Source organism: Natator depressus, chromosome 1 (genome assembly GCF_965152275.1).
Source record: "Natator depressus isolate rNatDep1 chromosome 1, rNatDep2.hap1, whole genome shotgun sequence".
Lineage (NCBI taxonomy): Eukaryota > Metazoa > Chordata > Testudines > Cheloniidae > Natator > Natator depressus.
The window spans coordinates 238,750,908-238,773,659 of NC_134234.1; the positions used below are offsets into that span (position 1 = coordinate 238,750,908).

The following is a 22,752-nucleotide window of genomic DNA, read 5'->3' on the forward strand; positions in this document are numbered from 1 at the left end:
TTATTAGAACAGAAAGAGGGAGACGCCTCACAGCAAGACATGGATAGGAGAGGTGAAGAACGGGTGAGGCTGCAGGGCCTGGAGTAGATGAAGGATGGACGGGGCTGCTGAAAGATGCACGAGTCTGCTGGGCAGGGGAAGACAAGGAATCAAGTGAGGGGAGATGGGAAGGGCTGTGAGGCAAAGTAGAGGAAGGACATGCAGGCTAGCTGGCTGGAATGATTTGAGTGGCAGTCAAGTAGGACGTGAGCAGGGGGCCAGGTGGGAGGAGGCGAGATTTGTCCGGGAGTCACTTTTTCATGGTTTTCCATTAAAATTTTCCCAAGTGGGAAAATGAGCTTTTCACAGGGAGAGGGGGAACTTCACTCCCCTCACCAAAAGCATGCCAATGGTCCCCACCAAACACGCTGAGTCTCATGCTGGTTCTGTAGTGTAGGTAGGCAGCCCCTCACCCCCTGGAGTCCCAGAGTGACAGCTGACTAGCAGCTTTGTTGTGTCTGTGCTCAGGATGTGATTGTCCCTTATGTGATCTCCAGAGCCTGCAGGGACCTGTGCCAGGGTGGAGGAGGACAGGAGAGCACAAGAAGAAAAATCAGAACAAAATACTATGTGACACTCATGCAATGGAGGCAGAAATCCCCTCTGTGCTCTTCCCCAGCCCCCTGCGCTCAGGCACTGTCACGGAGCTCAGCGCTCTCGCTGTAAAAGCTTTTTGTAGCATTGTGGTGGGAGGGTAGGTGGGAGGGGAAGTGAGCAGCACGGAGAAGAAAACGAAGATGGGATCCAGAAGATGAACCAGGATATAAAGGGAGGGGGAGAGAAAACACACTAAACCTTCCATCCGTGCTCTCCTCTCCTCTCCTCTTCTCCCTCCCCCCCAAGTATACCTCACTTAAAGAGTAACCACTCGAGTGAAGAGCAGAGGTGGCAGTTGTGGCAAGAGGCATCTTCTGCCAGACTATGTGCAACTTTCATTGCTCTTTGCAATAGAGCAGGGCTTAGAAAGTCAGACATTGGCACCCCGCATGGGTGTGACTTCCTGACATCCCTGTAGTAGCTTCCTATCAACATCCAGTGTGAGAACAGTGAGAACAGGTCACCTATTAAGTCAGTAGCAGAACTGGAAATAGAACACAGATCTCATGAGTCCCAGTCTAGGGCCTTCACCACACGATCATGCTTCCTGTTTCTACATGAGTTACCCAGCAGGACCAGGAACTTCACATGACCTCCTTCTAGGGAGTTTGATCCTGCATTTGCCATCTACCCGAATTCCCCACAGGCATCACAGGGAGTTTTGGGTTCACAAGGAGTGCAGGATCAGGCTCAAAGCATATGAACATCATCTGGCAGGGAAGTCCTTGTGTTTCACAAGTGCTTCTCTCAATGCGTGCAGTGCCCTTGTGCAAGTCAGTCTGACTTCAGTCAAAGAAATCCACACACAACCTCAGGCTAAAACACATAATGCAGCTGCAATGTCATGTTCAGGACGCATCAGACACCAACAAGAATGATGAAGGCAGAACTAAGACAATGACAAATGCTGGGACTGGGGGGAAGGACGAAGGACCTACTCCATCTGCTGGGGTAAAGCACTGAACTCTACAGTATGTCGCGAAGGAATGAGTGGCAGAATAAATATGCTCAGAATTACTAACCTTCAAAATGTCCCCGGTAACTGTGAAAAAGAAACCACAGCCCCTATTTTTTTTGTTTCAAGCAAATCCAATAAAATGAAAAAACCTACAAAGCTGGAATTTGTCCCTAGGACAGTTACAGACTAAAATGACTGAATTCAACTGAGGAAATGGCACACTGCCTCAGGTGCAGGTCAGACTACATGGGCAACCATGGTTTTTGTATCCAGTGTGTGGCACAACCTACACAGGGCCAGATTGTGATGGCCTTTACTTGGAGTTAGGGGGCCAGAATCCTGTTGGAGTTGAGGTCATGGCCTCATCCCTCCTCCATCCTGGCCTGCAGAGTGGGGCTGGTGCACCAGCAGAAGCAACCTGCTCCGTTTTAGTGCGCTGTCTTCCATGCACATGTGCAGCCCCAGAAGAGGCTATGCCTACCTGACGTACAACTTCCCCAGTGCCCTTCTGGGACAGGGTACAGGGGCCACAAGGCCCTTTACACAGAGCTGTTCTATAAATGGCACAGTCTAGTCCACGGTTTGAATTGTGCCTGCTTTTATGCCTCAGAATAATAGCTGAACCATGTTTGTGCATTCACTCATAGAACACTGCCTAAACGTTGTGTGTGTACCAGTGCATTCTGGGAAAATCTGGGCAGTTAACCTATACCGTCTCAGCAGGAGAAAGCGTAGCGGCCATGCACACAGAAAGGCACCAGTGACATGAGGTGCAATGTGTTCTGAGGCTTCCTAGCACCCAGAAAGCAAGGAGGAAGGAGGACTGGCTTACTTGTGTGTCATTCCTCTAGACTTAAATAGGTCTAACTGAACCCTAAACTTGGCCTTATAGTGTAATGACACAACCCTTTTATTCAGACAGGTAAACAAACTTGAGGTGGGCAGGAAGGTTGGCTGAGTCTTGTAGCAGCTTCTCAGGGGGTATGTACTTTCTTATTTTGAGGGCAACATCCTTGCTCTCATGGGCCATTCCACCAAGAGGAAATCCGGGCTCCTGAACTGCCAATCAGGATGCTTCAGTGCTCTGGGAGATGCAGGCTTGAGATTAGAATTGAGCTTTTCAACATTGGGGTATCCTTTGTGCACTATTATCACGTGGCCCCCCCACACACACCCAGTCCATGTCAGAGCTGGCTACTTCAGTGATCTCAGTGGTTTTTCTCTGTGGACAGTAAAGAGCTCCTGTGTGTGGTCCCTGGCAACAGAGGGAAAGTAACTGAATCTGCTAAATCTGTGTCTTGACAGAGGGAGGTGGCAAACCAGAGGTGGTGACAGTGAGCACATCTGTTGCTGTGACTGTGGATGGGAAGACAGCTATTGCTGCAGGTAGGCACTGCCAAGAACAGGTTTTTATTTTTTTTCTTGAATAAGAGGGTGGCACAATGTCTTGCAGGGAGGAACCTTCCTTACAGTGAGATCTGTTAGCCTATGGAATTGTCTTCCTAAGAAAGTGGTGGAAACTACATGACTTGTGTTATCGAAAACTGGACTGGAGAAAGCACTAGAAAATATACAGGATAGCTCAGTCCTGCGTTGGGCACAGGGAGAGGGAATTGGTGAATTAACAGGGTGAGTTCTGGTGCTGATATCTATGAGTCTATGGATCGGTGCAGTCGTCGACTGTAGAGCAGAAAGCTTGCACAGTGGGTAGCTCTGGAGCTTTGAGATCATTGTACTGCCTTTGGGTTGATGAAGTATTTGTGGTGCTTACGCTGAGTTTCAAAAGAATGAGATGTGCCTGTACCTCCAGTATCAGTAGAGCTGGAAACCAACCTTTGTTGATGGAGTGGACGTTCTGCTGACTTTGAAATTCTCCTGTAAATTCCCACCATTCCCTGTAAATCTGAGCCTTTTGCTCCCTCTGAATGAGTTTCACTGAATTCCATGTGTGCTCTTGGAAGATAATGATCTCACATTTATAGAACACCCAGTCACGTTCTGGGGTGCAATCCAGACCAGTAAGGAGTTGTGTCACTGCCTGCCCTGTAACCCTGAGTGCCTCAAAATGCTCTTCTGCTGTAGCTGCTTGACTGGATGCTCCAGTCAGCAGACAAGCATACGCTGAGTGTCTGTGTGTTAAGCAGCCCTGGTGCAGCGCTCTGTTTCCAGCAGCCTGCTTGTTATACTGCTGCCATACTCTGGCCTCCACCAGCCTTAGTTACATGTGGCAAGGTGGTCCCAACAGCCCCCAGTCCTAAATTTTCCCAAAATCGTGTGTTCTGCAGCGATCAACTCTCTCCTGGACCATTCAGAGACATAGTTTGTTTGTTCCTTTCAAGGTACAGTACCCAGCAGCTTGCCACATCAACTGGAGTTAACATTCACTTTAAATCAAATGCAGGGCTGGGTTGGTTTAGATTCAAAATAAAACAAGTCTATGAACAAAAGGAGAGGATATTAAGTGAGTTCAAGTATAAAGGATAGAGTTAGAAATAGTTACAAGCACATAAGAATGCTTTCTAGAGGCTAAGACTTAACACAACAAGCTACAGCCTTTGTTCAAGTTAGTTTCCTTATCAATCTACCTTCCAGCAAGTTGGCTGACCACCCCTCTGGTCAGGATCTCCCAGAAAATCCAAAGTACTCGGTTCACTTGCCTTAGCTGAAAGATAACTTGGTGTTCTTTGCCCCTCTCTTTATAGTCCAGTGCACCTTTGAAATGGATTCTTATGAAAGTTACCCACCAAAGTAAAGTTCATTCAAGCTCTGAGGAAGGCAACATGGAGTTTCCTGGTGAAGGAGCTTTCATGATGGTTTCTCCTTTCACTGGTGTTTGCTAAAATGCAGATTGATCTGTGTCCTGCCATCTCCTCCCCTTGCTGTAATGTTGGATGGTTGTATCCTCCCCTCCTTGGTTCAATGGTCCTGTTTACCTGCTACGTAAATTGCATTCCCGTTGTCTGGAAATACCTCTCTGGAGGCAGGATCACATTCTTTTTTCTAGGGTGGGATATAACTTTAGCCCTGCTTGGCAGGCACACTTCAAGAACACAATTCCCAAGATGTTTGTAACTGTGAATTTGTCCTCCGTACACACAATAATATGAATGATCAGTACAGCATTAGCTTTTTATTGATATCTTACATGACACCTTTTAGATACAGGTTATGACATTAGTGGGTTGGGGAATATTAAACTCATCAGGTCAGCTGAAACTCACTGCCAGATCCAATGAGCTCCTTGCCCTCTGACTTTAGGATGCTGGTAGGGTCACCCACTTTTTATTCCAAAAGGTCCCAAACTGCTATATAAAATCTACAATTATCCAGTACTTACCACTGAAATGCAACCACCTCTGGGGTGAATTGGAACAGCTGTTTAACTAACCAGAGCAATTCTAAACAATTTACAATACTTACCACATCCCGCTGAAACTGCAGAGGTAATTTAAGGTGTCTCTTGGTAGTTTCTGTTGTGCTTAAGATAAAATTAGGAAAATTTAGTTTAAATGTTAGGGGAAATTTTATAACTTGAACAACAGTTCAGTAACGGAACAAGCTGCCAGAACAGGTTATAGAGTCACTGTAACCAGAGACATTCCGAGGTTGACTACCATCTACCAAAGTTTGTTTAAGATCATTAAATCAAACATGATATAATCCAGGAAGGTGGACTAGGCGGCCCATTAGGTGTAGCTTCTAACTCAAAGGATTTTTTTTCAGTTTTCATCAGTCTTACTTCTTCTTTTTTTTTTTTTTTAAAGTAGATGGGCTGCCACTGAAATCCATCAGAGGCTCTGCTTCTCCTCTGTGATCAGAGTGAGATGACATGGTGGTAAAAATGCTAGTGTCCTGTTTACAGTAGCATTTGGTACTGATACTGGGTAAGAAGATCACTAGCACAGCCAAGGTTGCTTTTATCCATACTGGATAAAGAGTGCAAGGGACAGGCCCTCAGCTGGTGTAAATTATGATGGTTCCATTGAAGTCAATAGAGCTGTGACTGTTTACACCATTTGAGGGGCTGTCCCTCAAAGTTTTCAGTCTTTCAATATAATTATTGGAGGTTGAGAACACAAAAACGGCCATACTGGGCCAGACCAATGGTCCACCTAGCCCAGGATCCTGTCTTTCAACAGTGGCCAGTGCCCAAGCTTCAGGTGGAGTGTACAGAACAGGGCATTACCATCCCAGTCTTACCCTCCCAGCTTCTAGCAGTCAGGCTTTAGGGTTGCCTAGAGCATTGGGTTGTGTCCCTGACCACCTTGGCTAATAGCCATTGATGGACCTATCCTCCGTGAACTTATCTAGTCCTTTTATTAACCCAGATATACTTTGAGCCATTACAACATCCCGTGGCAATGAGTTCCATGGATTAGTTGTCTTGTGTGAAAAGTACTTCCACTTATTTGTATTAAACCTGCTGCCTATTAATTTCATTGGGTGACCCCTGGTTTTTGTATTCTGGGGAAGGGTAAATAACACTTCTCTATTCATTTTTTCCACACTGTTCTTCATTTTATAGACCTCTATCATATATCTATCATACCTTAATTGTATGTTTTCTAAGATGAGCAGGTATAATCTTTTTAGTTTCTTCTCATATTGAAGCCATTCCATGTCCTTGATCATCTTTGTTGCCTTCTCTGAAATGTTGCAAGTTCCACTATATTCTTTTTGAGAAGGGGTGACCAGACTCACTATGATTTCAAGATCTCTTTCTTGAGCAGTAACTGCTAATTTAGAATATACACACCATTGTATATGTGTAGTTGGGATTATTTTTTCCAATGTGCATTACTTTGCTTTTATCAATTTGAATTTCATCTGCCATTTTGTTGTCAGTCACTCAGTTTTGTGAGATTCCCCTGTAACTGTTCACAGCCAGCTTTGGCTTAACTATCTTGAATAATTTTGTATCTTCTGCAAACTCTGCCGCTTCACTGTTCACTCTCTTTTCAAAACCATGAGTGAGTACATTGAACAGCACAGGTCCCAGCACAGATCCGTGGGGTTCTCCGCTGTTTACCTTTCTTGATTGTGAAAATTCACCATTTATTCCTACCCTTTGGTTCCTACTTTTAACCAATTATTGACCCATGAGAGGACCTTCTCTCTTATCCCATGTCTTCTTTGAGTGCTCCTTTAGCACCTTGGTCATCTAGTGAGCCCACTGCCTGTTTGTCAGGTTTTCTGCTTCTGATGTACTTAAAAATAATTAAAAAGAAAAAAGAAAAGGAGTACTTGTGGCACCTTAGAGACTAACCAGTTTATTTGAGCATGAGCTTTCGTGAGCTACAGCTCACTTCATCGGATGCACAGCATATTGTGGAAACTGCAGAAGACATTATATACACACAGAGGCCATGAAACAAAACTTCCTCCCACCCCACTCTCCTGCTCGTAACAGCTTATCTAAAGTGATCATCAAGGAGGGCCATTTCCAGCACAAATCCAGGTTTTCTCACCCTTCCCCCTTCCTCAGCTCTCGTCCCCTAACGCCCCTACTTTACTTGCGCTATATTGATGACATCTTCATCATCTGGACCCATGGAAAAGAAGCCCTTGAGGAATTCCACCATGATTTCAACAATTTCCATCCCACCATCAACCTCAGCCTGGTCCAGTCCACACAAGAGATCCACTTCCTGGACACTACAGTGCTAATAAACGATGGTCACATCAACACCACCCTATACCGGAAACCTACTGACCGCTATTCCTACCTACATGCCTCCAGCTTTCACCCTGACCACACCACACGATCCATCGTCTACAGCCAAGCTCTGCGATACAACCGCATTTGCTCCAACCCCTCAGACAGAGACAAACACCTACAAGATCTCTATCAAGCATTCTTACAACTACAATACCCACCTGCGGAAGTGAAGAAACAGATTGATAGAGCCAGAAGAGTTCCCAGAAGTCACCTACTACAGGACAGGCCTAACAAAGAAAATAACAGAACGCCACTAGCCGTCACCTTCAGCCCCCAACTAAAACCCCTCCAACGCATTATTAAGGATCTACAACCTATCCTGAAGGATGACCCAACACTCTCACAAATCTTGGGAGAAAGGCCAGTCCTTGCCTACAGACAGCCCCCCAACCTGAAGCGAATACTCACCAACAACCACATACCACACAACAGAACCACTAACCCAGGAACCTATCCTTGCAACAAAGCCCGTTGCCAACTGTGCCCACATATCTATTCAGGGAACACCGTCACAGGGCCTAACAACATCAGCCACACTATCAGAGGCTCGTTCACCTGCACATCCACCAATGTGATATATGCCATCATGTGCCAGCAATGCCCCTCTGCCATGTACATTGGTCAAACTGGACAGTCTCTACGTAAAAGAATAAATGGACACAAATCAGATGTTAAGAATTATAACATTCATAAACCAGTCGGAGAACACTTCAATCTCTCTGGTCACGCAATCACAGACATGAGGGTCGCTATCTTAAAGCAAAAAAACTTCAAATCCAGACTCCAGCGAGAAACTGCTGAATTGGAATTCATTTGCAAATTGGATACTATTAATTTGGGCTTGAATAGAGACTGGGAGTGGCTAAGTCATTATGCAAGGTAGCCTATCTCCCCTTGTTTTTTTCCTACAAACCCCCCCCCAAGACGTTCTGGTTAAACTTGGATTATTGCTGTGCACATTGTAAGATGAGCTATTGCCAGCAGGAGAGTGAGTTTGTGTGTGTGGTTTTTGGAGGGGGGTGTGTTTGGGGGGGGGGAGAAAACCTGGATTAGTGCTGGAAATGACCCACCTTGATTATCATGCGCATTATAAAGAGAGGTTTCAAAGAGGGATGGGCTATTACCAGCAGGAGAGTGAGTTTGTATGTGTGTCTGTGGGGGGGCGGGGGGGAAGGGTGAGAAAACCTGGATTTGTGCTGGAAATGGCCCTCCTTGATGATCACTTTAGATAAGCTGTTACGAGCAGGAGAGTGGGGTGGGAGGAAGTTTTGTTTCATGGCCTCTGTGTGTATATAATGTCTTTTGCAGTTTCCACAATATGCTATGCATCCGATGAAGTGAGCTGTAGCTCACGAAAGCTCATGCTCAAATAAACTGGTTAGTCTCTAAGGTGCCACAAGTACTCCTTTTCTTTTTTCTTTTTACGAATACAGACTAACACGGCTGTTACTCTGAAACCTTAAAAATAATTCTCACTGTTAGTTTTTGCGTCGTTAGCAAGTTGCTTCTCAAATACTTTCTTAGGCAACATTGTTATACTTAACCTGTCAGAGTTTGGGCTCCTTCATATTATCCTCACTAAGTTTTGACTTCCAAATTTTAAAGGATGCCTTTTTGCCTCAAATGGCCTTCACTACTCTTCTGTTTATCAACGGTGGCATTCTTTTGGTCCTTTTGTTGTCTTTTCTGATTTGGAGTATACGTTTATTCCGAGTATCTATTATGGTATTTTTAAATAGCCCCCATGCTGTTTGTAATGGAATGCTAAACTGTTCAGCCACTTGGAAAAATACCTTATTTAAGCTAACGTCAGCTATATCTGACAGAACATCAAAGGATTTTATGATGAACACCTCTGGTGTGTATCTCACTCACAAGAAAGTTCTGTAGCCAGTCCATATCTGGCACAGCAACATGACCTGGTGGCAGAAGTAAACTAGAGTCAGAGGAGAAAAGAAACAGAAGGAAAACAGCAACAAAGCTTGCAGATAGAAGGAACAAAGCAACAAACGTTGCAGGATCTCATCAACACGCCACTCTTCAATGCCCCAGAGAATTACAGCTTTAACAAATGTTAGGGGGTAGCCATGTTAGTCTGTATCCACAAAAACAGCAAAGAGTCCGGTGGCACCTTAAAGACTAACAGATTTATTTGAGCACAAGCTTTCGTGCATCTGAAGAAGTGAGTTTTTTACCCACGAAAGTTTATGCTTAAATAAATCTGTAAGTCTTTAAGGTACCACCGGACTCCTTTTAGCTTTAACAAACTTTCACACTGGATATACTGGAAGCAGTATTTTGCAAGATTTCAAATCGAAAACCAGCTCCACAGAGAAACTGGAGATATACCTGTATCTTATTTTATGCTATGGGGAAGCAGGCAGAGCTTAGCTTTAAATCATTTGACTTTAATGAAGACTGTCACAAAGATGACTATAAAAGGGTTTGATTCATACTTTATACCTAGGAGTACATACCTGGCTATGTTTGATTCATACTTTATACCTCAGAGAAATGTGGTTTATGAAAGAGCATGTTTTGACCAGATAATTCAAGAACCAGGGGAAAATGTTAAATGTTTTATAAGAGCTCTGCATACGTTGGCTGAAAACTGTGATTTGGGGAATGCAAAATATGAAAATATCAGAGACAGGCTGGTTATTGGGTTAACAGATAAAACCTTTCACAGAAGCTCCAATTAAAAAGAGACCTAAGCTCACGTACAGCTATTAAAATAATAAAGCAGTCTAAGCTTATGAGACAGCAAAACCAAGAGCAACTGGCCAAACTTGAAAAACAAGAAACTAGCTTAGAAGCAGTAAAAGACCCAGCATGACGGTTAAAAGTCATTATCATAAAACCCCTGGGACAACAAGAGAGAACTACCAAACTAAGAGGGACAAACTTCAGCCCACATGTACAAGGTATGAAAAAGGTCATATCCCAAGAGATGATGCATGTCCAGCCAGAGCTGCATGGTGTAATAAATGCCTGAAATGTGGACATTTTGCAGTTGTTTACTGCACCAAAGCAGTCAGGGAGTGGACTCATATTAAGATAACCAAGAGCCATTGTTTCTGGGATCAGTCACCTGAGATGACACAGAGCCTGCTGGAGAATGAAACTGAATATTCAGAAGGGACTTACAATCACCTCCTAAGTGCCTGAACAGTGTAAACCCCCAACCCTTCCCAGTGCTGATGTCACCTAACAAAGCTCTGACTAACCCTGTAAGTATTCTGAACTACATGGGCCAGTTCACCACAGAAACAACTTACAAAGACAAATGATCACAGAGCATGTGATCAAAGGATCAAAGACCAACAATCTTTTCAGCTGCAGTGTGGGAGCCAGGATGGGCATAAAGTGAAAACTGGAAGAACTCAACAGAGGATTTGAAGTTACTGTAGATTTGAAAGGATATTCAGTAAGAATCAACTTAAGAGAAAATGTTGACCCATACAGTCTAAAAACACCTTTCCTAGACAGACCTTAGAAGAGACTAACTGCAGATTTATCTGAATTCAGATGACATCATTACCTGGTCTTCGTGGACTATTTTTCCAGGTATATAGAAAAAATGTACTTGAAAGACAAAACATGTTGCAGTGCAATTGAAAAACTGAAGTCCACATTTGCTCATGTAGGTATTATAGAACAACTAGTGATGGACAACAAACCACAATTCACTGCAGCAGAATTTGTCCTTTTGAATGAAATATGATTTTGATCATATTACTAGTAGCCCACATTACTCATGAGCAAATGGAGAGGCTGAGAGAGCTGTACAGACAGTCAAGAAAATCCTACAGAAGGAAGATCATTCATTGCTCTTCTGAGTAATAGATCAACACCGATAGCAACTACTAGATATAGTCCATCACAATGCCAGATGGGAAGACAGCTCAGAATTACTGTTCCAACTTAGTTTCTTTTCCAATCCCCAAAGTGACTAGACATGAAGAGAGTAACCAAATCTGATAAAAGTGAAAAGAGTGCTGATGAACACTTTTATAACAGACATCACGCAGAGAACTGCCAAGTCTAGAACCTGGTAGCTATGTTCTTGTCAAATTGGATGGAGAAAAAAGATGGAAAACTCCTGCTGTTATAAAGAACAAGAATTTGTCACCCAGATCACATGTGATCAAGACTGATTGTGGAGAGTTCAATAGAAACTATTGACAACTACAATTTATCCCTCAGAAAGAACAATCAACAGAGCAAACTCTACAGGTGGCAGATGCAGAACAAGAAGAAGACGACTCGAGGATTCTAGACTGACCACAGCCATTGTGTGTAATATACCTTATTTAAACTAACCTAAGCCATACCTGGCAGAGCATTAAAGAATCTTATGGTGAACACATCTGGTGTGTATCTTGCTCAGAAGCATGCTCTGGTAGGCAGTCCATATCTGGTACAGGAACATAACACTGCTTGCAGGCATTTAACCCTTGAGAGAGCTCCTTTTAATTTCCATCAAACAAGAACCCTCATTTTTCTGTAGTTCCCCTTTTGTAAAGATAAATGTTACTGTGGTGGGTATTTTTGGTATTATCCCACATACAAGGATATTAAATTTAATTACATTATGTTTGTTATTGTTGAGTGGTTCAGCTATCATTGCCTCTTAGACCAGATTCTGTGCTCCACTTAGGACTAAATCAAAAATTGCTTCTCCCTTTGTAAGTTCTATGACTAGCTACTAGGGGCGGGACATCTGCCATCCACAAGAGCTGGAAGATAGAACTTGATAAAATGCATGTACAGCTGCTTGCATATTAAATAATTAGATTATACTCATGTGAAACCATTCCATGGAGGCCTAGGAATTAGGATCAATGATCAGGTAGACAGGTTCCAATTTTGCCAATATTATCCGATTGACTAGAGATAGTAGTTTAGTATTAATGACATATTTCTTTGGAGCTGCGTTGGTAATAATATGCCCCATAAGGGATAGACTGAACATTTGCTCTCAGCTCTGGGTAAGGGACAGTGCATAGCTGCCTCACACCATGAGGACCCTTGGGAAAGAACTGTGACTTAGAAAGTCACACTCCTTCCTTGGTTCCCCTTTACTCCAGAGGGAAGTATGTTATGGAGCTCTTTCATGGTGCAACTTACTTCCTACCTTGCACTACTGCTCTGCTGGCCAATGTATTGTTGGAACAGGCTAATGCATACACTCGTTATTTTACAAACATTTTTATGGAACCTAATTTTAAAAAAAAATCCCACATTTCAGCCCAATTAATGTTTATGGCTTAGTCAGGAAAGCTTGAAAACAATAATGTGATGTGGGGAGCTTTGGGTATTTCCAGAGGGAGCAAAATATTCTGGAAAGGAGCATTGAGTATAACCAAAGCAACCCTTTGGAAATCTGTTAGTGGAGGTAGCTGAATTTGAGGTTTGCTCTGGAAGTTGGAGTTTGTTGCAGGCACTCAGGAAAGTGGAAGTTTGGGTGTTTTAGCCAGCCATCTTGGAGTTAGAACTTCAATTCAGGAGAGGTTTCAGAGTAGCAGCCGTGTTAGTCTGTATTCGCAAAAAGAAAAGGAGTACTTGTGGCACCTTAGAGACTAACCAGTTTATTTGAGCATAAGCTTTCGTGAGCTACAGCTCACTTCATCGGATGCATAAAAGTGGAAAATGCAGTGAGGATGTTTTTATACACACAGACCATGAAAAAATGGGTGTTTATCACTTCAAAAGATTTTCTCCCCCCACCCCACATTCAGGAGAGAATCATGTTTTCAAGTGCAGATGACTCAGCACCAGAGGAATAAAAGAACAGGAGGCAAGTCTGTTAAGAAACTGCTGAATATCCAGGTTACTTGATTTATATATTATGCACGTGTCCTGAAAGGATTTTCAAATTGTTCTGTTACAATAGTTCATGTCTTAGAAATGTGGATAAGAATGGCCTTATTGCTAGGTGGAAAGACACTTCTCTTCATCACACTAAAGCGTACTGTTGCAGGGTCGTCTGTGCCTAGCCTTGAATAGTAATAGCTCAAACTGACATGGGTAGCAGTGGAGCAAAAAGACAGCATTTTATCAAGTCCTATCTTCCAGCTCTTGCGGATGGCAGATGTCTGGGGGATTTTAACCAGAATGGAAACAAAAGCTTAACTATTGTGGCCATAACAACAAAATATTATGCATGCAGGGCTGTCCCTAGGGGGATGTGCGGCCTGGAACAACGCTCCCCCCACTCTGCCCCAGGCCCTGCCCCCACTCCACCCCTTCCCCCAAACTTCTGCCCTGCCTCTTTCTGGCTTCCGTCCCCTGAGCAACGCCGGGAGCTGGCAGGGCGCGGCGGAGCAGAGCAGGGTGGGCCGGAGCCAGGTTGCTTGCTGCTGCCGGCACCAGCGCCCCCCCCCCCACTAATCCCCCAGGCCACCCTGGACCCCACGTTCCCCTAAAGCACAGGGGGCCCCAAAGCACAGTAATCCCAAACATTGGTGGAGCCATGCCCACGTTCCTAAATATTGGTGGAGCACAGGCCCCACGGGCCCATATAACTCATCACCTATGTACACTTTCTACTTTTGTAGCCTCTCTGACTTCCATTAGCATTGCACAGTCACTGTCACCATCTTGCTTAGGTGGCTGGTAGTTTACTCTTTTTATTCAAACATGGAATTTCTATTCACAGAGTTACTTTGATACAGTTTGTTTCATTTAAAAATTTTAGTGTGTTTGACTCTGTATGCTTTCTTTTACATATAATGCTACTCCCCACCCAGAGCACCATATGCTGTCATTCCTAAATATTTTATAGCCTGGTATTACCATAGCCCACTGAAACTGAAGGGAAAATAAAACCTTTAAAAGTGTTATTGGCCATTGAGAAGCAGCTGACTTCCCAGGGGAGTGATGATATCATATGGATTCTTTCACCTCTAAACCACCATTTCAAATCCAGTCTAGGTCATAAGTACTCTTAAAATTATTACCAATCCAAGGCTCTTCAGAGACTGCTGTGAAATAAGTTGATTGTTCTCATCACAGACATTACCATAAAAACTGCCATCAACTGAAACTATGGCTAGCATTCCCAACTGAGAATAAAATGGCATAGAGACTGAAGTACCCACTGATGTCCAGAGGTATTCACTCTGGGTGCAGCATTGAGGTGTACTTAGGAACGTGGGCCCAGGTCCTCAGCTCAATGGAAGTTAGGAGCTTAAATACCTTTGAGCAACTGGATCATGGTGTTTTCAACTGAGACACAAAAATGAAAGCCTGATTACATGTGTTCCTTAAAGATACCATGAGTCTTGTCATGGGTAAACGTGTTTGGAAGACATGGCCAGTTCCAGGTGGGTCATGCCTTTCTATGTACTTAAATCCTCTCCGCGCTGTCCATTGGCTCAGGTATTCTTCTCTCCCAGTTTTGTAGCGTTGCCCTATTTCACCCAAGAGGTGGCAGCACAACAGTGAGGTGCAAAGTAATTTCTCTGTACAGGCCCCAAAGGATCCACATGGGCTGTCCCTGAACCCGTGCATAGCCCCATTGACTTCAGTGCAAGTATCCGGGTCTGCCTGTATAGAGCCAATTGTTGGACTGGAACCTACATTTGCAACCATTTTAGGATCTTACGTGTATATAATGTCTTTCATTCTTCTTATTCAGAATTTGCACTGTTCCCAGTATAATGGAATGGGTTTGTAGTTATTGGAGAAGTTATGTCAGAATCCTATAAACAGGGACTTGGAGGGTTTTTTAAAATGCCGTTTTAAAAAGTGTCATCTGTGAAATGACCTGTCATCCTGCCAGTGGCTGTAATTGTCATGTGCTTGACTTGGTGATGCTTGGGGAGATTCTAGTGCATTCCAAAATATCCATAACACATGCAGTGATAAACTCAAGTCTGGGATTTAACAGGGCCTGCAAGGAGCAAGCCCCCCACAGCAACCTCTTCCTTTGGGGAGCTCCAAATACATAAAGAGCTGTGTCCCCTTTGTTCTGGCAGCTGAGTTTCACTCCCCTCAATGCTGTGAAAGGCAAACCCTCAAAATCAAAGAAACAAGGTGACATAAACCTGGATTCTGTCAGAGAATTACAAAATAATTAGGAACAGGGGACTGGAGGGCAAGGGCAGGGGTTGGTCATCAGATGTGAGAGCCTTACTCCTCTCCATTGTTAGCTCGGGTCAATAATAAGGCCCAGGACAGAATGGGCGGGAGACTAAACTACCCTCTCAAACCTAGAGGTGCTGCCTCCAGGTCAGGGTGAAGACATATTAGTCAAGCTGAGATCAGTGCAGGACCTGAGACGGGTTGGGGCAAAGATGACTGAGCACCTTCTTTGCAGCTTTTGGATTCCGGATATGTAGACTAGAGCAAAACTGGGGCTGCTCTAAATTATGCTGTACTGTAGTGGCCCTCTATGGATCAGAATAGATAGAGTGCAATGTGCTCTGGCCAAGTCCTTTCTCTCCTGCTTCTGGCCATACCCCTACACCAGGGGCTGTGAGGGGGAGCAGCATAGAACTATTTTCTGGGTCTAGGCCCCCGGGGGTCTCACCCAACGCCAAAAGGTATTCCTAGGTGGCCAGTTCTGCATAGTTCAGGGCCCTTTGAAACTGGCTTGTAGGGGCCAGCCAGGACCCAGAATCGGTCATAGGTGGGGATCAGTGTAGAAGAAGCTTGTACTGCTACTGCCTTTGCTGTACTTGTTTTTGTGAATTAAAAATACCTACCAGATATATTGCGCTTTGCAGTTTCAAAGCATTGTGCAAATATTAACTAAGGGCTAGGATATTAATTATAATTAATAAGAAGGGAGGTAGTCTCTGGGGATGTCAATCCAGTACCTTTCACTAGCACTAACTTCACTAGCAATAATTGTAATTGAATCCTCCCTAACCCTGCTTTAAATAACATTGTGTCAACTGTTCTCCCATGTGAGTCAGTAATCTGGGGCTTTAGCCCTCTCAGGGGGAAGCCACTGCAGTCACATTGCAGCTGCTGACATATTCCTTTAGTGATTTAGAGTCCCAGTGCAACTGCTGGAGGCTGAACGGGAGTTGAGCTGTCTCTCTGGGCTGCCTGTGACGTCTCTTTTTACTGCATGACCTTCTCCTCGAGTGTGTTGTTTGGCTGGCATCTGATCTCCTTTCACAGCATGAACAAATATGGGCTTCTTTTCAAGCGCTCCTTGCTGTTGTTGCCATGGGTCAGGGATGGGAGCCAAGCTGGGACCTGCAAAGTCTTGGGACACGAAGGAAAGTCCTGGACTGCCCAGCAGAACTGACAGGGCATCAAAATAGGGATTCAGGAGCTAAGGGTATATTTTGTTTGACCTCATCCTATAATCTTCCTCTCTGTTTAAATTCAAAACTAGCATCATTTAATGTTTGCATTACACTTGTGCCTAAGGACCCCAGCCAAAACTGGTACTGCACATAGGCATAGTAAGAGACAGGCCCTGCCCCTGAGCACTCAGTCTAAAGAGAGGAGGCAGACAAAGGGTGGGAGAAGGAAGGATTATTCTCCCCATTTTACAGAAGGCGACCTGAGGTTCAGCAGGATGAAGGGCACAGCACTCATCCTTGGGGCCAGATTTTCAAAAGCGCTTAGTAAGATTTTCAAAAGGTGTTTGAAGCTGACTGGTCTGGGAGATTGATAGGATATAAAATCATTCACCTCTAGGCCACCAGTTGAAATCGAGCTTAAGTCATAAGGACAGCCGTGGGAAGCCTTTCATTTGAAAAGCGGTTGCTCACCAATTTAAAGTCTCTCTCCACCCTCACTCTTGGCTGTATGATGTGTATTACCCGCTGGCAGGGAACTGAGGTGCAGGTGTCTTTATCAGCCATTCTGTTGCTGTGGCATCACTACAGGGATGCGGGTTTAGAAACCAGTATTGTTAAAGCAATACAACTGTCTAGTGTGGATGCAGTTATATTGGTATAAAGAGGCTAAAACTTACAGGAATCAGTGAGATGGACATAAGCACCTTTCTACTGATATAACTGCACCCACACTAAAGGGTTGCACCACTTCAATTGTATTGGTTCAGAAACTGACATAGTTACAGTGATAAAAAAACCATGTGTAGACCAGTTCTTACAAATAGATACTGCGGTATTCTAAAGCAGTGCCCTCCCCCGCAGTCGTCGTCAGCTGCAGCAGGTGACATCATTGCTCTAGGGCAGGGACTTCTCTGCACTGGTGGGGTGTTACCTGGATGTAAGGTAGCCTGGTGCGCCAGGTGGATTGCGCTCCATTGGCAGAGAAAGCAGTAGAATCCCTGGGTACCTTGGGCGGAGAAGGGAAAGGGCAACTCACTCCCGGCCCATCACCTGCTGCTGCTATGTCTGCCTCCTCCATCTCTATGCCAGTCCCTCCTGCCCACCACCCAATCCCTGAGCAGCTCCACAAACCTCTCCCTCTTCCACACCTGCATGGCAGTCAACTTCGGAGTGGGGAAAACAGCACTTCAGTGCACTGAGCAGTAGTTCCATAGACTCTAGAAGGGCAGTGCCCTGGAAGCGAGCAGTTGGGCCTGGGAACGGCACTTAGTGGGGCAAGGGGTGGGGCTAGAACACTGCTGCACTCCAGCAATCCCCAGCTGGCAGAACAGCCCTTTGGGGGCTATTACGTTAGAGCAGCTTACGGCTGACCTAGCCCTCAGCAGCCCCGGGGATGCTGGTGTGCAAATGCCACTGTTGATCATGCTGACCAGTATTGCCTCATTTCTTCCTTGTAATCACCTATTGGTCTGTATCCATCTTCTGCCTCTTGTCGTGTGTTTAGATTGTTAGCCCCTTGGGGGCTGGACCGATCCTTTTGTCCTGTGTTTGTACCTAACACAAGGGGGTCCAGGTCCATGACTAGGATGGCTACGTGCTATGGTAAAACCCACGCCTAATAAGAGTTCAAATACCAAACAAGGAACATTAGGCTCGGATGAATAAAGTAAGCAGTAAAAATAGAGCAAGTGGCAGCTAGGCCCAGGATCCCATACTAAAGTATGGGTCACTTACGTTAGCAACAAAGAACAATTCCCTCCCCCCCCTCAACTAACAAGATACGCTCCTGTTATCATGCTGATGGCTGTGCTTGTATGTCTGTTGTTTTCTTTTCCTCCTCCCGTTAGCCATTTGTTCTCTTTTTAGATTGTAAACTCTTCAGGGCAGTGACTGTTTCCCTGTGTGTTTGTACAACAGTATTCTAGCACCTAGCAGATGTTGATCTTGACCAGGGCCACTGGTCACTACTGCCGTGGTAAATAATAGCAGTCAGACCCCCTCAGCCAGTTTGAGCAGAGATTTGCACATTGCACCACTTATTCCGGGGGGAAAGCATGCATTTATGTAAATCAGAGTACAAGGCTGTGCATAACAGAGAAATAACCCTGACACTGAGGATCAATATCTGTGCAGCATCCCTGCATTCTGGCTGGCTGGGATGATCCTCCTTCAGGGTTATTTTTTTCTAAGGGTCAGGCTGGCTGGTAGACTGAGATGGGTTTTTTATTTAGAAACTGGTGGGGGGGGCATTTCCCTGGGAAATCTGTCCCCCTCCGTCCATTGGTTTGAAGCCCGTTCTAGTGTGGGACTCCAGCCCAGGAGCCAGTTCTTGCCTATGCACAGCAGAGCTTGCCTGGCCAAGGGTTATCCATCAAACTCCCCTTTCTGGCTCTTCTGATTGCTGTTGCGGCCATGCTTGAACGGAAAGGAGCCCTTGACATTGGCTCAGGAGAGGCTCACGTACAGCTGGACTTTGGAGATTGGCACCCGGTGACTTTGCCACATTCCCTTTGCTTGCAAATTATTTGATATAATTTTAATTCCAAGCTGAATTAGAGCAGTGAGGGGGTTGCTATGGCAACTATTTCCTTGTGCCTTTGGTCTGACTCATTGCAGACAATTACCCTCGCGCTCCAGGATTCACAGATGTGCTGGGAGAAGAATCATGTGCTGGGCTTTCAACTTTTCGCTTTTAATTTCCTTTCCATTTCCTCCTTGCATTAACTCTTGCATAACTGCAGGAGCTAGGAATGTATGTGTATGCATGACACTACCTGAGCATGTGTGAGCATATTGTGTGTTTATGGACATGGGGGGAGAGGTGCATATGACTGTCGGCTGTTTGTGTACATGGGGGAGATGTAACAATGCATTGTGTGTGCCTGGTGAGTGCGTGCATGTGTGCACTGAGGGGTGTGAGTGTGGTGGGGGGGGTGTCCACATGCATGTATGCACTGCAGAGTGCAGACATACGTACATGCACTGAGGGTGTGTGCACACTTGCATAAATGCACTGGTGCCTGTATGACCATACATAGGTGTACGTGTATCTGTATATGCACATATATATTTGTGTATGTTCATGCATCCATGGGGTTAGAGGGTGCTCAGTATGAGATCTGTGCATGTTCATGGCTGGTGGCTGGTCTGTGAGTGTTCAGACAGATTGTTGGTGACGAATTTCTAGTGATTAGCTGCCTATGGTCACTGGTAAATAGAGACAGGCACTCCCTCACATTTAGGGTCTATGTGAAAACTTGTACACTGCCAGGCAGGTGGCATTACACTCTTGCCCAAGCAGAATTTGAACCAGTTCTAAGCGTAGATGAAAAGCCAGTACATTATCTCACCATGTGACCTCACGCCACTCCCAACCCGCCAGCCCTCCCACAACCTATGCTCAGACTTTCATAGGACATTGAAGGTATGAAGTTATCCATGCCAGGACCACACTCTCTAATGCAAAGGGAACCTGATCTACGGCATAGGGTGTGTTAGATCACGTTTCATACATCTGTAGAGGAGAGCGGTCACTTACTTACGAAGAAAATGCTGGTCTCAAATGGTAACTATAAGTCTCAGAAGCTGCCTGTGTGTTTTGAGACAAGGCTGCTGATGAAGGGTGCATATTTTTGCACATGAATTTGGGTTGTGGGGAAACATTTTTATCTGAGATCGTTCAACTTAGTAAAAGGAGCTGCATTTCAGATAGGTTCCACCTTTCTACTCAGTATGGATGGAGGGTCTGAGTGACAAATCTAAGGCCACATCAGGAGTTGATGGAATCAGACTGCAGGGCCCTTGCAGCTTCCAACTCCCTGAGCTCTCCAGGGAACAGCTTCTGAAGGTGAAAATTCCATTCTCACACACAGGGTGGAATCCAGTTGCTGTGTGTCTTAATATAATTTTTTTGCCACTGGAAGAAGTGAGAGAGAGAGAGAGAGAGAGACTCCCCTGTGGCTCTGAGCCTTACCCTAAAATGGTGGTGTCCAAACTTTTAATCTTGAGAGCCAGATATACCATTTTTAAAAAGGACAAGGGGCCACAATCAATATTCTTGAGCAAATTGTCTTCCCCCATCCACTCCCTTTGCATCACTTGGGCGGTGCAAAGGGAGCAGAAATTACCCACAGGTCCCCAGCTGAGGATTCCTCCAGCGTAGGGAAGTCTCCAGCTGGCACAGCTAGTTTCTACACCTCCCTTCTCACAGCCTCTGGCGCACGGGGTCTCTTGGGGGCGGAGAGGTAGAGTGACTGGAGCACACTGCACTCCAGCTATTCCCTGCTAGTGTATAGTTGCTTATGGGGGGTGTCAAGGTTCCTTCCCCACTCTGAACTCTAGGGTACAGATGTGGGGACCTGCATGAAAACCCCCTAAGCTTATTTTTACCAGCTTAGGTTAAAACTTCCCCAAGATACAAACTATTTTACCTTTTGCCCTTGGATTTTATTGCTGCCACCACCAAGCATCTAACAAATATATATAACCGGGAAAGAGCCCACTTGGAAACGTCTTTCCCCCCAAAATCCTCCCTACACCCCCTTTCTTGGGGAAGGCTTGATGAAAATCCTCACCAATTTGCATAGGTGAACACAGACCCAAACCCTTGGATCTTAAGAACAATGAAAAAGCATTCAGATTCTTAAAAGAAGAATTTTAATAGAAGAAAAAAAGTAAAAGAATCTGTAAAATCAGGATGGTAAATACCTTACAGGGTAATCAGATTCAAAACATAGAGAATCCCTCTAGGCAAAACCTTAAGTTACAAAAAGACACAAAAACAGGAATATACATTCCATTCAGCACAGCTTATTTTATCAGCCATTTAAACAAAACAGAATCTAACGTATATCTAGCTAGATTACTTACTAAGTTCTAAGACTCCATTCCTTTCTGTTCCCGGGAAAAGCATCACACAGACAGAGAGAACCCTTTGTTTCCCCTCCCCCCGCCCCAGCTTTGAACGTATCTTGTCTCCTCATTGGTCATTTTGGTCAGGTGCCAGCGAGATTATCCTAGCTTCTTAACCCTTTACAGGTGAAAGTGTTTTGCCTCTGGCCGGGAGGGATTTAAAGGTGTTTACCCTTCCCTTTATATTTATGACAGGGGGCCACAGTTAGCTCTCACCTGCTCTAACCTGTATCAGAGCTGGGGCAGAGAATTAGGGAGCTTTGACTGGTTGCTGGTTCATAACTTCTTCTCTTCGCCTAGCCTGAGCTACTCTAGGTGGCTATGCGTGGACGCAGAGGGCTATACTTTGCTCCCTAGCTTCAGGCAGAGCCAGTCAAGTGCCTGTGGTGCTTTCCCTGGCGTCTCACAGACTGGCAAGGAAGCCAGCAATAAAGCAGCCACTGCTACTGCAATGCAGCAGGCAGCCAGCAGGGGAGCTGCTGAGCAGCTGGAGCTGGGAAGGGACTGACTGCAAGCTGCCCAAAGCACCCCCTGCTGACATCAACGCTGTGTCTGGGCCTGCGGGGGAAGCCCCCTGCTTATGATAAACCCTTTAAAAGGCAAGTGGGATGTGGGGGCTGGAACATTGTGCTGCAGTTGAGAAGTGACAGTTGAGGAGATCAGAGAAGAGAGAATCTGAAGAGCAACTGGTCAGAGAGAGTGTCACAGAAAGGGGGTGATCCGTTACTAAGAAAAGAAAAATGAGAGCATGAGAGGGATAGAGTGAAGGGAAAAATCAAAGGCACTGAGACCAAGGAGAGATTTAAACCAGCAGAGGCCATGCAGGGAGGGAGAGGATTGAAAATACGCTGTTGAGACCAGGCATGAGAGGGAATGCAGAGACTGTTTGGAGACAGAGAATAAGCTTGTGGCTCAAGTACCAGAGAGGGAGTCAGGAGACCTAGGGCTTGATTTTCCTCTCATTAACACTAGTGTGAATCAAGAGTAACACTCCTGAAGTCAATAGTTTTATACTAGCATAAAACAAGGTGTCAGTGAGATCAGAACCTGGCCCCTGTGTTCTGTTCCCAGCCCTGTCCACGACTCCCTTGGTGACTTTGTACTAGCCTTTCTGTGCCTCAGTTTGCCCATCTTTAAGGAGTAATCATGAATACTTATCTGGCATATGAGGCTAGATTCTTTAATGTTCACAAAGCCCGCAGAGAGCATCAGAAGGCAACTGCTATAGAAATGCAAAGCATTATTTTTACTCTGGATATTTC

The 22,752-nt window shown here is 45.0% G+C and overlaps 1 protein-coding gene across 1 annotated transcript in view; it reads left to right on the forward strand.

The window, feature by feature from the left end:
- Positions 1–22,752, forward strand: part of CACNA2D4 (calcium voltage-gated channel auxiliary subunit alpha2delta 4) — a 194,040-nt gene that overhangs the window by 100,448 nt on the left and 70,840 nt on the right. The window contains exon 26 of the mRNA XM_074938861.1: positions 2,900–2,980. Coding sequence (XP_074794962.1) covers positions 2,900–2,980 — 81 coding nt within the window. The remainder of the gene's footprint in view (positions 1–2,899; positions 2,981–22,752) is intronic.